We start from the raw sequence: 18,226 nt of genomic DNA on the forward strand, positions 1-18,226 counted from the left end.
ACAGCCCCCACAGGAGCTCAGAGCAGAGATGTGTAACATGGAGCAGTGGAGTGAGAGCAAGTTGCACGAATGTGGATCTTGAGAAGACAAGCTGGAGTCAGGGTTGGCAGAGGCCAGAGAATAAGGAAGGTGGGAGTGTATTCCCATCAGAGGGAGGGCCCCACAAAGGTGCAAAGTAAGAAGTGACAGGGAGCTGCCAGAGAATTCTAAGTGCCCTGTGCTGGAATAAAACACTCATCAGACATTTAAATGAAAGATGGAAAAGTATTCTACAAAGAAAAAGCAAACAACATAGTGTTTTCATGGCTCTGTTTGGAATGAATAATAATGATTCATAAAGTTTTGCCTGATACAGTTACATCCAATCTCCAAAATCTCACCATTTGTGCTACATCAAACTATAGTTTTAGTTTTAATGTCATCATCTCAAATACTAGTACCTCCTGTGGAGAAGGAAATGGCAACCCACTCCAGTATTCTTGCCTGGAAAATCCCATGGACAGAGGAGCCTGGCAGGCTATACTACATGGGGTCATAAAGAGACGGACACAATTTAGAGACTAAATAATGACAACAAGTCCATCCTGTACCCTGCATTGACAACAGGCAAAAGCCACCTACTTCAAGAGAAGAGAGAAAACCAGCTTCTGCCCAGGATCCTGAAATTGTAAAAAGCAGAGGACATCAGCTGGGGCAGAGAGAGGAAATTCCTCACACACAAACTCCACCAATATAGGACAGAGAGACAGAAAATCCACTTGCTATCATCATCAGAAGAAAAGGCCTTGTACTTTTCAGCTAAAGACTGTCCAGCAATTACATACTCTGCTATCTGAAACATTTAGCCGTCAACCATCATGTCTCTGTTGATGTTTCTGTATTGGGTAAGAAAATAAAACTTACCTTGTGGAGTTCTTTTGTAATTGATTTCCATACATGACAAAACTTTATAGACAGTGAAAAAGCTAAGGAGTATTATTACATAAAAATAAATATAAAAGACAAGGAAAAAATACTAACATCTTGAAATTACTGCTTTTGGGGGGTTTCTGGTACTAAGAAATACTTGGAAATTCATTTCTATATAAGTAAGAAGCACATATAAATTTTTCCTTTAAGAAGACAGTAAGTGGAAGAGCAGGTTAAAATGACATCTCTCCTATTCTACTTAAACTTTCTGCCACATGTTGGGGGTGGAGTGCATAGAATTTAAGTTCATCGTAATGTGAAAAACTTGGTAAGACTTCAAAATTCATTCAGAAAAGCCAACTGTAGTAATGTAGGTGAACCTAGAACCTGTTATACAGAGTGAGGTAAGTCAGAAAGAGAAAAGCAAATATTAATGCATATATATGGAATCTAGAAAAACAGAACTGATGAACCTATTCACAGAGAATAAATGGAGACACAGATGCAGAAAACAATCCCAGAGACACAAAGCGGGAGGGAGAAGGTAGGACAAATTGAGAAAGTAGCATTGACATGTATATGCTGTCATGTGTAAAATAGATAACTAGCAGGAAGCTGCTATATAACACAGGGAGTCTAGCCTGATGCTTTGTGATGAGCCAGAGAGGTGGAATGGGGGTGGAAGGCAGAGATTCAAGAAGGTGGGGATAGATATATATATAATTATGACTGATTCACCTTGATGTATAGCAGAGACCACCACAACATTGTAAAGTAATTATCCTCAAAAAATAATAAGTAAATTCAGAAAAAATGTGGAGGGGAGTACAAAAATATGGTGTGATATATACAAAAACTTACCTTCTCAAGCTGGTAATGAGGTCTATAAGTGACTTTTCCCAAGCATACATTTTTACTGTTCTGATGCCACTTATAAATTCATTCATGGTCCTGATCCTGTCATCTGTGAGAGCTGCGGTCTTACTCCTAAGGGGACAGACGTGAGACATAAGCCTTAGTTATCACAGCCTAACTTTCTGTAGCATCAGCAACAGGGGACATGGGGAGGGACCAGAGATCAAACGATTCCCTACAGCTCTTCTGTGCTGACATCACAGGCAGGTCCTACTCAAAGTACAAATGGAGAAAAAGATTTCTAGGAAGTCAACAACTCAGCCTAATGCAAAGACTAACTCAGAGAACTTGCAGTATCAGCCAAGGAAGACCTGAAGTGAGTCAGATACAAACCATCTGCCCAAGAAGATGGTGGTTAAACAGGACAGGCAAAAAGGAATTTAACAGGAAGACAGTGTCTGTGCTGTAATAAAATAGGAGTAAAATTCTGGGGAACAGAAAAAATGAGGCTGTTAATAAAATCAGGAAAGGAGAACAAGAAAAACTTCAGAGACCTTGTAGCACTGGAATAGGGCCTCAAAGGATAAGGAACATCTCTCCACAGCAAAGAGAGGAAAAGAAAATTCAAGTAAAGAAAAATACCACATGTAATGGTACACACAGACATAAAAGAACTTAACTAGCTTCAAACAACACACCTTCACCACCTGACAATCTGAACAATGACCCACTCACAACCCTCTGGAACCTGCCTCAGCTCTAACTCATCACCATTAGCCCTTCATCACCAGTTACTTTTCTATCACATATGCTGCTGAGACTGTGGGACTTCATGAAAGTGAAGTCGTTCAGTCATGTCTAACTCTTTGCAACCCCATGGACTGTAGACTACCACACTCCTCCGTCCATGGGATTTTCCAGGCAAGAGTACTCTAGTAGGTTGCCATTTCCTTACCCAGAGGATCTTCCCAACCCAGGGATCGATCCCGGGTCTCCCGTATTGTAGGCAGACACGTTAGATGTCTGAGCCACCAGGGAAGTCCTAATAAAGACATAGTTAATCAAGACTGGGGGTGGTCCCAAGATGGCAGAGGAATAGGATGGGGAGACCACTTTTGCCCCACAAATTCATCAAAAGATCATTTGCATGCTGAGCAACTTCCACAAAACAACTTCTAAATGCTAGTGGAGGACACTAGGCACCCATAAAGACAGCCTAATCTCTTCAAAAAGAGGTAGGACAAAACACAAAAGACACAGAGAGAGACAAAGAGTTAGGGACAGAGACCAGTTCTGGGGAGGGAGTTGTGAAGGAAGAGAAGTTTCCACACAGTAGGAAACCCTCTCACAGGCAGGTCTGTGGGGAGTTTTAGAATCTCAGAGGGCAACATAACCAGGAGAGAGACAAAAAAAAAAAAAAAAAAAAAAAAACAGAATATGCACCTAACTGCAACTGCGAGCGAAGTAGCCCAGACACTCGTGTCTGCTACCAACAAGTGGGGACTAGACAGGGAGGCACAGGCTGCATAATCAGTACTTAGGGTAAGGACCAGGCCTGAATACCCTGAGGACAATCTGAGGGAGATAACATGAGATAGCAACCCAAACTATGGGATTGGCAGAGAGAGAAAAAAAAGAGAGAGAGAGAGAGAACTTGCCCATGAAAGGCTCTAAGGCACAGCCTGGCCCACTCACAGAACAAAGGATTGAGCTAACACCAAAGAAGAGCTAGCCGGCTGCATACAGGCCCCTCCTCCGCAGGTCCCCAGAGGCAGACAGGCAGGTGTGTGATACCCAGAGCCACATTGCAAGGGGCTGCTCCAATCTTGGCCCCAGGGACCGGCATCCTTCACCAAATTGTGAGCAGGTTCCCAGTTGCTAACCACGTCTTCCTGGGATCCTGGACGGTTGACATCTGCCAGGAGTGTCGTAGCCTGAGATCAGCTCCCCGCAGGAGACACACCTCTCACAAAGCACACCTGAGATCGTGCTCTCGCAGTGCACACGCGATACTAAGCAGCATGGACCAGGGAGGTGATTAAGACGCATGGCCCACCTGGGACAGTGTGCTCACCAAGTACCTGGTCGCCTGAGCTGCTTGGACCTGGGAAAGGCACAAAACACATGCCCAAATGAGTCTGTGCCCTTGTGGAGTACCCAAGAACCTGAGCAGCTTAGACCTGGGAAGTGCCTGTAAAGGCAGGTCCGCTTTGGACAGTACCCCTGCAGAGCACCCTGGAGCCTGAGCAGTGTAGACCCAGGAAACACATGCCACCTTGAGCTTTGGCACACCCAATGTGGTCCTTACACTGCAAACACTCCCCACACATGTCAGCAATATTTGTTTGTAGTATCTCCCCCTCCCCACAACAGAACTGAACAAGTAAGCCTAAATAAGCAACCACCTTCACCCCTTTGTGTCAGGGTGGAAATTAGACACTGAAGAGACTTGCAAACAGAGGAAGCCAAAATAAACAAAGAAGAGGGAACCGCTCTGGAAGTGACAGGTTCAACAGATTAAAATCTTGTAGTTAACATTGACTAAATATTGGAGGGAGCCGATAGACCTTGAAAAGAAGTACAAGCTGGAACAAGGAACTATCTGAAACTGAACTGACCCCACACTGCCCACAACAGCTCCAGAGAAATTCCTAGATATATTTTTACTATTATCAGTTTTTAATTTTTTAATTTAAGTTCCTTATTACTCCTTTAATTTTCATTTTTATAACATATTATCTTGCAAAAAGACCCAATTTTAAAGCAAATTCACATATATATTTTTCATAATTTTGTGATTGATTTTGTTTTATAATTTTAATATTGTATTTCTGAGAGTCTAACCTCTACTCTGGGTTTTTAATCTTTGCTTTTTTGTATTTGTTTTCAATTTTGTACCTTTAGGAATACAAACTTCGTACCCATTTTCACTTAGGTGTGTGAAATTGCTGGCTGGCTTTATTGCTATCTCCCTTTTTGACTCTCCCTTTTCTCCCCCATGTCACCTATATCTTCCCCCTCCCCTTTCTCTTCTCTACTTAACTCTGTGAATGTCTCTGGGTGTTCTGGGCTGTGGAGAACACTTAGGGAGTTGATTACTGGCTAGATTGCTCTCTCCCCTTTTGACTCCCTCTCTTTTCCTCCTGGTCACCTCTATCTCCCTTCTCCCTCTTCTCCATGTAAGTCTGTGAACCTCTCTGGGTGTCCCTCATTGTGGAGAATTGTTTCACTATTAGCCTAGATGTTTCATCATCTGTGTTATATGGATGGAGAAGTCTTGAGGCTACTGTAAGAATAAGACTGAAAGCCAGAGGGAGAAGGTTTAACTCCAAAACTTGAGAACATCAGGGAACTCCTGATTCCATGGAATATTAATAGACAAGAGCTCACTCAAAAGGATACATTCCTACACTGAAATCAGCTCCACCCAAGAGTTAACAAGTTCCAGAGCAAGATATACCATGCTAATTCTCCAGTAAAGCAGGAACACAGCCCTGAGCATTAAAAGACAGGCTGCCCAAAGCCATGCCAAACCCATAGACACCCCAAAACTCACTACCAGACACTTCATGGCACTTCAAAGAGAAGAGATCCATTTCCACCCACCAGAACGCAGACACAAGCTCCCCTAACCAGGAAACCTTGACAAACCACCAGTCCAACCCCACCCACAGGGAGAAGGCTCCACAATACAGAGGAACCATGAACTGCTAGCAAACAGAAAAGGCACCCAAAACCCAGCAATCTAAACAAAATGAAAAGGCAGAGAAATGTTCAGCAGGTAAAGCAACATGATAAATGCCCACAAAATCAAACAAAAGAGGAGGCGATAGGGAGTCTACCTGAAAAAGAATTCAGAATAATGATAGCAAAGATGATCCAAAATCTTGAAAACAAAATGGAGTTACAGATAAATAGACTAGAGACAAGGATTGAGAAGATGCAAGAAATGTTTAACAAGGACCTAGAAAAGATAAAGACTGAAAGTGAAGGGCTGCAAAAGGTATTTCATGCAAAGAGAGACCAAAAGAAAGCAGAAGTAGCAATACTCATATCAGATAAAATAGACTTTGAAAGAAAGGCTGTGAAAAGAGACAAAGAAGGACACTACATAATGGTCAAAGGACCAATGCAAGAAGAAGATATAACAATTATAAATATATATGCACCCAACAAGGGCTTCCCTCATAGCTCATTTTGTAAAGAATCTGCCTACAACAGAGGAGACCCTGATTTGATTCCTGAATTAGGAAGATCCTCTAGAGAAGGGATAGGCTACCCACTCCAGTATTCTTGGCCTTCCCTTGTGGTTCAGCTGGTAAAGAATCCGACTGCAATATGGGAGACCCTGGTTCAATTCCTAGGTTGGGAAGATCCACTGGCGAAGGGATAGGAAACCCATTCCAGTATTCTTGGGCTTCCCTTGTGGCTCAGCTGGTAAAGAATCTGCCTGCAACGTGGGAGACCTGGGTTCAATCCCTGGGATGGGAAGATCCCCTGGAGAAGGGAAAGGTTAACCACTCCAGTATTCTGGCCTGGAGAATTCCATGAACTATAAAGTCTATGGGATCGCAAAGAGTCAGACACGTCTGAGTGACTTTCACTTTCATACATCCAACATTGGAGCACCTCAATACATAAGACAAATGCTAACAAGTTTGAAAGGGGAAATTAACAGCAACACAATAATAGTAGGAAAATTTAGTACCCCACTCACACCTATGGATAGATCAACCAAACAGAAAATTAGCAAGGAAACACAAACTTTAAATAATACAATGGACCAGTTAGACCTAATTGATATCTATAGGACATTTCACCCAAAACAATGAATTTCACCTTTTCCTCAAGTGCACACAGAATTCACCAGGATAGACCACATCCTGGGCCATAAATCTAGCCTTAGTAAAGTCAAAAAAAAAAAAAAAAGAGAAAGGAATCATTTCAAGTATCTTTTTGGATCGCAACGTGGTAAGATTAGATGTCAACTAGAGGAAAAAAACTATTAAAAATACAAACATATGGAGGCTAAACAACACGCTTCTGAATAACCAGCAAATCACAGATGAAATCAAAAAGGAAATTAAAATATGCATAGAAACAAATGAAAATGAAAACCCAACAATCCAAAACCTATGGGATTCAGTAAAAGCAGTGCTAAGACAAAGGTTCATAACAATACACACTTATCTCAAGAAACAAGAGAAAAATCAAATAAATAACCTATCTTTACACCTAAACTAACTAGGAAAAAAAAACACAAACCCCAGGGTTAGTTGAAGAAAAGAAATCATAAAAATTAGAGCAGAAATTAATGAAAAAGAAACAAAGGAGACTATAGCAAAAATCAACAGAACTAAAAACTGGTTCCTTGAGAAGGTAAATAAAATAGGCAAATCATTAGCCATACTCATCAAGGAAAAAAACGGAGAAGAATCAAATCAACAAAATTAGAAATGAAAATGGAGAAATCACAACAGACAACACAGAAATAGAAAGGATCATAAGAGACTAGTATCAGCAACTATATGTGAATAAAATGGCCAACTTGGAAGAAATGGATAAATTCTTAGGAAAGTGCAACCTTCCAAAACTGAACAAGGAAGAAATAGAAAATCTTAACAGACCAATCAGAAACATGAAAATCAGAACTGTAATCAAAAATCTTCCAACAAACAAAGCCCAGGACCTCATGGCTTCACAGGTGAACCTACCAAAAATTTAAAGAGCTAACACCTATCCTACTCAAACTCTTCCAGGAAATTGCAGAGGAAGGGAAACTCCCAAACTCATTCTATGAGGCCACCATCACCCTAATACCAAAACCAGACAAAGATGCCACACAAAAAAAGAAAACTACAGGCCAATATCACTGATGAACTTAGATGCAAAAATTCTCAAAATTCTAGCAAAGAAAATCCAACAACATATTAAAAAGATCATACATCATGACCAAGTGGGCTTTATCCCAGGGATGCAAGGATTTATTAATATTTGCAGATCAATCAATGTGATACAACACATTAACAAATTGAAAGATAAAAACCATATGATTATCTCAATAGATGCAGAAAAAGCCTTTGACAAAATTCAACATCCATTTATGATTAAAAAAAAAAACCTTCAGAAAGCAGGCATAGAAGGAACATACCTCAACATAATAAAAGCCATATCTGATAAACCCACAGCAAATATTATCCTCAATGGTGAAAAATTGACAGCATTTCCCCTAAAGTCAGGGAACAAAACAAGGGTGCCCACTCTCACCACTACTATTCAATATAATTTTGGAAGTTTTGGCCACAGCAATCAGAAAAAAAAAAAAAAAAAAGAAATACAAGGAATCCAGATTGGAAAAGAAGTAAAACTCTCACTGTTTACAGATGACATGATCCTCTGCATAGAAAATCCTAAAGACACCACCAAAAAATTACAAGAGGTAATCAATGAGTGTAGTATAGTTGCAGGATATAAAATTAATACACAGAAATCCCTTGCATTCCTATACACTAACAATGAGAAAACAGGAAGAGAAATTAAGGAAACAATTCCATTCACCACTGTGATGAAAAGAATAAAATACTTAGGAATAAATCTACATAAAGAAACAAAAGACCTATATATAGAAAACTATAAAACACTGATGAAAGAAATCAAAGATGACATAAATAGATGAAGAAATATACCATGTTCATGGATCGGAAGAATCAATATAGTAAAAATGAGTATACTAACCAAAGCAATCTATAGGTTCAATGCAATCCCTATCAAGCTACCATCAGTATTTTTCAGAGAACTAGAACAAATAATTTCACAATTTGTATGGAAATATAACAAACTTCGACTAGCCAAAGCAATCTTGAGAAAGAAGAATGGAACTGGAGGACCCAACCTGCCTGACTACAGGCTATACTACAAAGCTACAGTCATCAAGACAGTATGGTATTGGCACAAAGACAGAAATATAGATCGATGGAACAAAACAGAAAGTCCAGAGATAAATCCACACACCTATGGATACCTTATCTTTGACAAAGGAGGCAAAAATATACAATGGAGAAAAGACAATCTCCTTCACGAATTTTGCTGGGAAAACTGGTCAACTGCCTGTAAAAGAATGAAATTAGAAAACTTTCTAACACCATACACAAAAAAAAACTCAAAATGGAGGAAATATCTAAATGTAAGACCAGAAACTATAAAACTCCGAGAGGAAAACATAGGCAAAACACTCTGACATAAATCACAGAAAGATCCTCTTGACCCACCTCCCAGAGTAATGGAAATAAAAGCAAAAATAAACAAATGGGAACTAGTTAAACTTAAAAGCTCTTTTACAATGAAGGAAACTATAAACAAGGTGAAAAGACAGCCTTCAGAATGGGAGAAATAGTAGCAAATGAAGCAATTGACAAAGAATTAATCTTAAAAATATACAAGCTGCTCATGCAGCTCAATACTGGAAAAATAAATGACCCAATCCAAAAATGGGCCAAAGAACTAAACAGACATTTTTCCAAAGAAGACATACAGAGGGCTAACACATGAAAAGATTCTCAACATCACTCATTATCAGTTCAGTTCAGTCACTCAGTCGTGTCCGACTCTTTGCGACCCCCTGAATCGCAGCACACAAGGCCTCCCTGTCCATCATCATCTCCCGGAGTTCACTCAGACTCACACCCATCGAGTCAGTGATGCCATCCAGCCATCTCATCCTCTGTCATCCCCTTTTCCTCCTGCCCCCAATCCCGCCCAGCATCAGAGTTTTTTCCAATGAGTCAATTCTTCGCATGAGGTGGCCAAAGTACTGGAATTTCAGCTTTAGCATCACTCCTTCCAAAGAACACCCAGAGCTGATCTCCTTTAGAATGGACTGGTTGGATCTCCTTGCAGTCCAAGGGACTCTCAAGAGTCTTCTCCAACACCACAGTTCAAAAGCATCAATTCTTTGGTGCTCAGTCTTCTTCACAGTCCAACTCTTGCATCCATACATGACTACTGGAAAAACCATAGCCTTGACTAGATGGACCTTTGTCGGCAAAGTAATGTCTCTGCTTTTGAATATGCTATCTAGGTTGGTCATAACTTTTCTTCCAAGGAGTAAGAGTCTTTTAATTTCATGGCTGCAGTGACTTCATCTGCAGTGATTTTGGAGCCCAAAAAAATAAAGTCTGATACTGTTTCAGAGAATTGCAAATCAAAACCACAATGAGGTACCATCTCATGATGATCAGAATGGCTGCTATCAAAAATTCTACAAACAGTAAATGCTGGAGAGTGTGTGGAGAAAGGGGAACCCCCTTACACTGTTGGTGGGAATGCAAACTAGTACAACCACTCTAGAGAACAGTGTGGAGATTCCTTAAAAAAAAATGGAAATAGAACTGCTATATGACCCACCAATCCCACTGCTGGGCATATACACTGAGGAAACCAGAATTGAAAGAGACATGTGTACCCCAGTGTTTATCACAGCACTGTTTACAATAGCTAGGACATGGAAGAAACCCAGATATCCATCAGCAAATAAATGGATAAGAAAGTTGTGGTACATATACACAATAGAATATCACTCAGCTATTTAAAAGAACACATTTGAATCAAGAAACCCAGAGAGTGCCAAACTGGAGCCTATTATACAGAGTGAAGTAAGTCAGAAAGAAAAACATCAATGCAGTTTATTAATGCATATAATGGAATTTAGAAAGATGGTAACAACGACCCCATATGTGACACAGCAAAACAGATACAGATATAAAGAACAGACTTTTTGACTCTTTGGGAGAAGGTGAGGGTGGAATAATTTTAGAGAACAGCATTGAATCATGTATATTGCCATATGTGAAACAGATGACCAGTTCAAGTTCGATGCATGAAACAGGGCACTCAAAGCTGGTGCACTGGGACAACCCAGAGGGATGGGATGGGGAGGGAGGTTGGAGGGGTGTTCATGATGGGGGGCACATATATACACATGGCTGATTCATGTCAATGTATGGCAAAAATCACCACGATATTATAAAGTAATTAGCCTCCAATTAAAATAAATAGATTGATTTAAAAATTAATCAAAACTGACTTTGTCCTTGGACACTTATAAATTAATGGAAACACTGAATTAAAAATAAGACATGAATATACATACTGGAAAAAACACTCTAACCCAAGCATAACAAAAATATATGCAGCTAAGATCGAGTCTGAAGGATTATTACTATTTAATAATGTTTAAATAACTTCAATATAGGTACATTGTACTCAAGGACACTCTACATATTCAGGTACAGTGCTGGGAGGGTTTGGAAAATCCCATAACTTTTCCTGCTTCAAGATTATCCTTCAGCTTAAAGCTGGAGCCACCACTGGCTAAACTAAGCCTGAAGCATCTACAACACACACAAAGAAGAGATCAGAGAACACATTTTATTTCTTAAACAAAAGCATTCAACAGATTGTAGTTTTCACCAAATATATGTTACCTATTTTTTAAACCAGTGTTTCACTTACCGGAGTGATGCAAACCACATCCCAAAGCAGCTTTGCAACAGCAGAAGGAAAATGAGAACTGCCATCCCAGCAAGACACGATATTCCTGTTTCCATCCAGAGCAGGGCAGTCACTGCAATTGCCTGCAGTGGCCCCACCCACAGATAGTGCAAGAACATCGTTACCTTAAAGAAAAAGATAAGCCTTTTTAGAATATTATAAAAAACAACACAAGTAAGGACACAGTATAGAAATAATATGCTTGTAAATGGAGCCTGGTAGGCTGCAGTCCATGGGGTCGCTAAGAGTCGGACAAGACTGAGCAACTTCACTTTCACTTTTTACTTTCATGCATTGGAGAAGGAAATGGCAACCCACTCTAGTGTTCTTGCCTGAAGAATCCCAGGGACAGGGAAGCCTGGTGGGCTGGCATCTATGGGGTCGCACAGAGTCGGACAGCAGCAGCAACAAAGAAGATACAGGAACCAAAACAGAAATGATCACAGTGGGTTTTAAACCTGCTAAAGCAGAAATCCACATCCACCCCAGATGACACTGTTCTGGGGCAGCACAGAACCGGCCAGAGAGAATCCAACCAGCAGCACTGGGAGGAAGATCTGAATTTTATCCACAACACAGATGAGCTCAGGGTTTCCCCAAACTCTCTTTGTTCCAAAATTCAGCCACCATCTCCCCAGGAGAGCCTATATTATGGTACCTACTACTCTCTCCAGTAATTACTTAAGTATTTACCTCCCTGACAGGCTGTGGCTTTTGGGGGGCAAAAACTAAGCCTAATTTATCCCTGAAACTGAGTAGAAGTCTTACTTCATGGTTTATGAATTAATAATTGAAGGAGAAGCGGTCTAGCGCAGTACAGTTCTGACCAACAGCTACGATGCCCTGGGTAATATGATCTATTCATAAAGTGGGAAAAAAGAGTACAGAGGGACGGCAGAGAGGAGGTTGTGTCTGGCTGAGGACCATCCACTTGGCATTATTCCTCACAGGCTCCCTACACCGCAGGCACTGAACAGGGAAAGAACAACCTCTGGCCCACCAGGCCTTCATCATCCAGAGGAGGAGGAAGACAGCCCAGCAATACCAACACCATGTGCCAAGATGAGCTACACCAGGAGGACCCCTAGGGACACTAACCAAGCTGGGAAAGAATCCTGCTGCCTGTCTATTATTAGAAAAACAAAATTCTCATCCACAGGACAACACACATTGTTACATCTAAGTTGCACACAGAAGAAATGAGAGTTGGATAAAAAGGACCCTTGTCTTAGGTCCTCAACAGAACCCTGGCTGACACCAAACACTGGCACCTGGCATCCCAATAAGCTACACTAAGTAAGAAGGATGGGAAATGGAAGAGGATCCCTCAGGGGCAGCTCACCTGATCAAACCTGTTCACATCATTGGACAGCAGGTTGACTATCTGTCCTGTGGTGGTCTTCCCCATGGCTGAGCTACTCAGACGAAGTACCTAATGAGAGAAAGATACAGAGAATTGGATTGCTAAGGTGATACCAAGTCAACCTTCAGTCCAGTTCAGTTCAGTCATTCAGTCGTATCTGACTCTTTGCAACCCCATGAATCGCAGCACGCCAGGCCTCCCTGTCCATCACCAACTCCTGGAGTTCACTCAGAATCACGTCCATCGAGTCAGTGATGCCATCCAGCCATGTCATCCTCGGTCGTCCCCTTTTCCTCCTGTCCCCAATCCCTCCCAGCATCAGAGTGTTTTCCAATGAGTCAACTCTTCGCATGAGGTGGCCAAAGTACTGGAATTTCAGCTTCAGCAACATTCCCTCCAAAGAAATCCCAGGGCCGATCGTCAGAATGGACTGGTTGGAACTCCTTGCAGTCCAAGGGACTCTCAAGAGTCTTCTCCAACACCATAGTTCAAAAGCATCAGTTCTTTGGCATTCAGCTTTCTTCACAGTCCAACTCTCACATCCATACATGACCACTGGAAAAACAATAGCCTTGACTAGACGGACCTTTGTTGGCAAAGTAATGTCTCTGCTTTTCAATATGCTGTCTAGGTTGGTCATAACTTTTCTTCCAAGGTGTAACAACATAGCAAAATGGAGTGTGTTTTCGTGGGGTCTTGAGCAGTCCTAGGACAGAGAGGGTGACCCCAAACAGCAGAGTTCTAGGGACCTACATTCATTCTTTGTCTCCTCAATGTGGCAGCAGCCCTGCCCACAAGAACAACAAAGGGAGGAGCAGGAGGTAGAAGCAAAATCCCCCATCCTGCTTCTCAATGAACTTGAACCTGCCTGAAGGATAAAGGAATGTTGATTTAGACTTAATAACAAACCAAAATAAATTTGAGCCAAACTAGATGAGAGTGGAAAGGCTACCTTAAAGAAAGAAATTAGAGGACTTGGACAGATTATAAATCTGGAATCGATTATTAACTCTGTGTGTGATCTCATTTAAACACTTTGGGCTTAGTTTATTCTTTCTGAAATGAGTGAGTATAATGTTCAAAACACTGTTCCTGTGAGGAACCTCTGTTCTTAATGCCAGTCTGCTGACTTTACAAAAAACACAGCCTCTGCTGCAAATTCCTCTATTTGTTAAGAAAAATGCCCTAGAGATCTGAGGAACCTGAACAGACACCATGAGCTGCTTCAAAGACCACCAACTGGATCCAAACACAGTCTCATGGTTCACAAAACTTTTTCATATAGTCCTCAGGTTAAACAGAAAAATCAGTGATAAAGTGGGAATGTAAAGCAACGTAGCTGCCGTAGAAGAGAGTATGGTTCTTCCTCAAAAAACTAAACACAAAATTAGCATATAATACAGCAATTCCACTTCTGGGAATATACTCAAAAGAACTGAATGTATGAACTTGAACAGATATTTATACACTTGTGTTCAGAGCAGCAATGATCACAATAGCCAAAAGATAGAAACAACCCAAATGTTCACTAACAGATGAATGGATACAGAGAATGCTGTATATACATATAATGGAATATTATTCAGTTGTAAAATGGAATTAAATTTGACACCTGCTTCACCATCAATGCACCCTAAAGACATTGTGCTACATGACATAAACAAGACACAAAATGACAAATATTTTACAGTTCCATTTACATGGGACACCAAGTCAAATTCAAAGATTGAAGTAGAATGGTGATGGCTGGTAGGGGTGGGGGTGGGGTGGCTGGAGAATTAATGTTTATTGGATGGATACGATCACTTTGTGAAGATGAAATTCTGGAGATGGAGAGCAGTGTTGTTTCCTCAACAATGTAAATGTTCCTAACGTCACTAAATTGTTGTTGTTCAGTCACTAAGTCATGCCCAACTCTTTGCAATGCCGTGGACTGCAGCACATCAGTCTCCTCAGTCCTCCACTATCTCCTGAAGTTTGCTCAAATTCATGTCCATTGAGTCAGTGAAGGTATCTAAACATCTCATCTTCTGCCACCCCTGTCTCTTTTGCCTTCAGTCTTTCCCATCATCAGGGTCTGTTCCAATGAGTCAGCTCTTCATGTCACTAAACAATGTTCCCCAGTTTAGTTAAAATTGTAAATTTTATGTTGTGCATATTTTATAATAATTTTAAAATCAATGACCAAAAGCCAAAAGTAACTTTACCAAATTTGTAGCAATGACGAATCATTTTATTTATGACACATCCCACAAGATCATTCAAAGTTCAGCTAAAAAGAGCCTAAAAATTTCCCAAAGGTGATATTCCAAAGTGTTAGTGGAAAGAGGAAGAAAAATAGGTGGACATGGCTCACCTGTGCAGCAAAGAGGAGCTTTGACTGAACCGTGAGCTCACACCTAACTGAAGGTTTTCACAGTGCAGTTCTGGTGAAATTTCACACATACTTATGGGAGCTAAGCACGATATGGAAAGACAAACATCTAGCTAACTTGTGGAGAAATCTGAGTACTCATCTCCTAAACAGTGAAAGGTGCAAGAGAATAACAATATATGATGGGGGACAATGAAGAACCCTGGCTAGAGTGTGCAGTCACCACTGCCATTTCCATGTCACCAGGAGGAAACCAGCTCTTGTGCCAAACACACACAGTGAGATGCCAAGGGCCCTGGGTTCATACAGCACTGAGATTAACAAGAATCTGCTCAAAGAAAGATGAGGAGAAGACACTTCACCTTTTTTTTTTTAGGTTTTATTTTTTTATTTTTTATTTTTTTATTTTACTTTACTTTACAATGCTATATTGGTTTTGCCATACATCAACGTGAATCCACCACGGGTGTACTACCCAAAGCAATCTACAGATTCAATGCAATCCCTATCAAGCCACCAGTGGTATTTTTCACAGAGCTAGGACACTTTACCTTTTGCCAAAAAAAACATTCCCAAGAAACAGAAGCTCTAGATAAGCAGCGTAAGTAGCAACTAGGTAAAAGAAACGATAATTTCAATTTAAATTGTTTGGCTTTAGCTTTTGATTAGGATTTTATCTTTTAATAAAAATTATATGTATTAAGGTGGACAACATGATTATTGTTAAAAATATACATTGGGAAATGATTTCTGTAGTAAAACCAATTAACATATTCACACTTTATGTAGTTACCATTTTGTGTGTCTCCTGAGAACACTTAGGTCTTCCCTTTTGGCTCACCTGATAAAGAATATGCCTGCAATGCGGGAGACCTGGGTTCGATCCCTGGGTTGGAAAGATCCCCTGGAGAAGGAAAGGCTACCCACTCCAGTATTCTGGCCTGAAGAATTCCATGAACTACATAGTCCATGAGGTCGGAAAGAGTTGGACACAACTGAGCAACTTTCACTTTCACACTTTCACTTGAGAACACTTCAGATCTACTCTCACAGAAATATTTAAGTATATAATACAATTAAATGAGGATTTTTTAAAGCAAATAACCCAGGGCAACAAGATACTGAGAAACAAGTTTACACAGAGCCTTTCAACAGTTGACATGGTGTATCTGTGGCGATTTCTTTGTAAAGATACCTGAAATCCTAATTCCTTTTACACTAGCTCAGATCAGGGTAAGCTATGAAATAGTTGTGTGCCATTTCTCAATATAAAAATCACTGAACATATCAAATCAGGTCTTATTAAAACTTCTATAATGCATACCAAAGAGAAAAAGGAAGCATAGTATTATGAAGATAACTTGAAAGAACAGCAACAAATTCTCTCCCAAATTACTAAAGACAATGGAAATTTTCAAGTTTTATCCAAAATAGACAATTATTGTCTTTAATGCCAATAAAACAACCATAACTATAGCATATAGCATATAGTGAGGCTGTATTTAGCCTGAGTTATATTTATATTTTTCTTTAGTTAACACAATTGTACTGAATGTGATTAAACGGGCCATTGAAAAATATAATCATTCCCTTTATCAAATCCATTCTGTTCAAGATTTAATTTTATAGATCCAATCCTGAAGTTCACTTTTAAATACAGCTTTGAAGGTTTTAATGAACAACAACAACAAAATTTCCAGAAATACCACTATGAGAATTAGGCATAAAAACATTGAAAATCAATGGGATACCTTTGATACTTTAATTTTTAATTAGATTTTATTACAGATTTAGTGGATATTATGCAACAGTGGATATTATGTGGCTAAAAGTCATAAAAGGTAGCCCTGATCCAATCTCAGTAGAAAACTTGTTATTATATATTGGGAAAGCAACAAAAAAAACTTGACTTGGTACAGATAGCAAGCTTCTCCAGTAAAGTACAAATGATCCCAGTTACAAAATTTTTAGTTTACAGAGAACTTTCCCTAAATGTTCCCGATCCTTCAGGGGAGGTACACACTGTGGAACAGAGTGACACTCACCTTGCGGTAGATCATATGGCACACGGCTACTCTCAGCCTCATCCCCACGCGCTGAATGTGATAGAAGTACAAGTGGTGCAGAACGGCCCACACGAGCACGCAGGCGCTCAGTCCTGCCGCGTAGCCGTAGGCTCCCTGCAAAGTGACAGAATCCGTGCGATTGGAGTTTTCAACATAATTAATCATTTTCCCCAAAAATATGGGCTGAACGACTCTGGTGGCTTCCTAAAAGGAAAAAAAAAGGCTTAATTAGAAATGCAAGCTCTACCAGTTTTCTTAACACAAGCTTTACTTTTACTGTTAGCATATTAAAAGGGCATTTTGGCAAAACACTACATTTATGATTCACCTGAAAAGAAAATATCTATCTCCTATTAGACAAGCAGACAGCAGTTTTAACCTTAAGCCAAAATTTTACATTCACAGACAATGAAGCCTTAGTACTTCGTACTCACTACACTCTAGAAGTTCAATAAATACTACAACCAGTGCTTTAGAATGCATTTGGCAAAATACCAAGTTATTCTTAGGGTGCTGGTGCTACATCGCTTCAGTCACGTCCAACTCTTTGTGACCCTGTGGACTGTAGCCCACCAGGCTCCTCTGTCCATGGGATTTCCCAGGCAAGAATACTGGAGTGGATTGCCATTTCCTTCTTCAGGGAGTCTTCCTCACCCAGGGATCGAACCTGTGTCTCCTTATGACTCCTGCATTGGCAGGCAGGTTCTTTATCACTAGCACCAGAAAAAGGGTAAGAAATTTGCTTCCACACAAACAAGCTCTGCTGGCAGTCCATCCCTGTCCCCCTGTTCTTTCAACATCTCAGCCTGACAGAAAGTCAAAATGGTTCATGTATGGGAGACACACTCTAATCACCTTAAGAATATTTATGAACTGAGACACTGGGACAAACGCATTCACTTGTACCCACCCCAAACTTCACACATCAGTACAACAAGAAAACAGAGCCCAGACTCTGTTGGAACATCACAAAGAAACCAGGCTGGGGAGGTTCTCAGGGTCTTAGCCCCAAGGGACACTGTGTCAATATGTGTCTACCCTCTAGAAGCTGGGCTGTTCCTTGGAATCAAGCTAAAAAATAATTTTTGTCCACGGTTTGCCATCAGCCAC

The 18,226-nt window shown here is 40.4% G+C and overlaps 1 protein-coding gene across 1 annotated transcript in view; it reads right to left on the bottom strand.

Moving 5' to 3' along the window:
* Positions 1-18,226, bottom strand: part of LOC128057493 (ATP-binding cassette sub-family C member 4-like) — a 213,842-nt gene that overhangs the window by 167,950 nt on the left and 27,666 nt on the right. The window contains 4 exon segments of the mRNA XM_052649910.1: positions 1,771-1,896; positions 11,275-11,438; positions 12,656-12,745; positions 17,096-17,320. Of these exon segments, the coding sequence (XP_052505870.1) occupies positions 1,771-1,896; positions 11,275-11,438; positions 12,656-12,745; positions 17,096-17,320 (605 nt within the window).

The sequence above is a fragment of the Budorcas taxicolor genome, chromosome 12 (genome assembly GCF_023091745.1).
Source record: "Budorcas taxicolor isolate Tak-1 chromosome 12, Takin1.1, whole genome shotgun sequence".
Taxonomy (NCBI): domain Eukaryota; kingdom Metazoa; phylum Chordata; class Mammalia; order Artiodactyla; family Bovidae; genus Budorcas; species Budorcas taxicolor.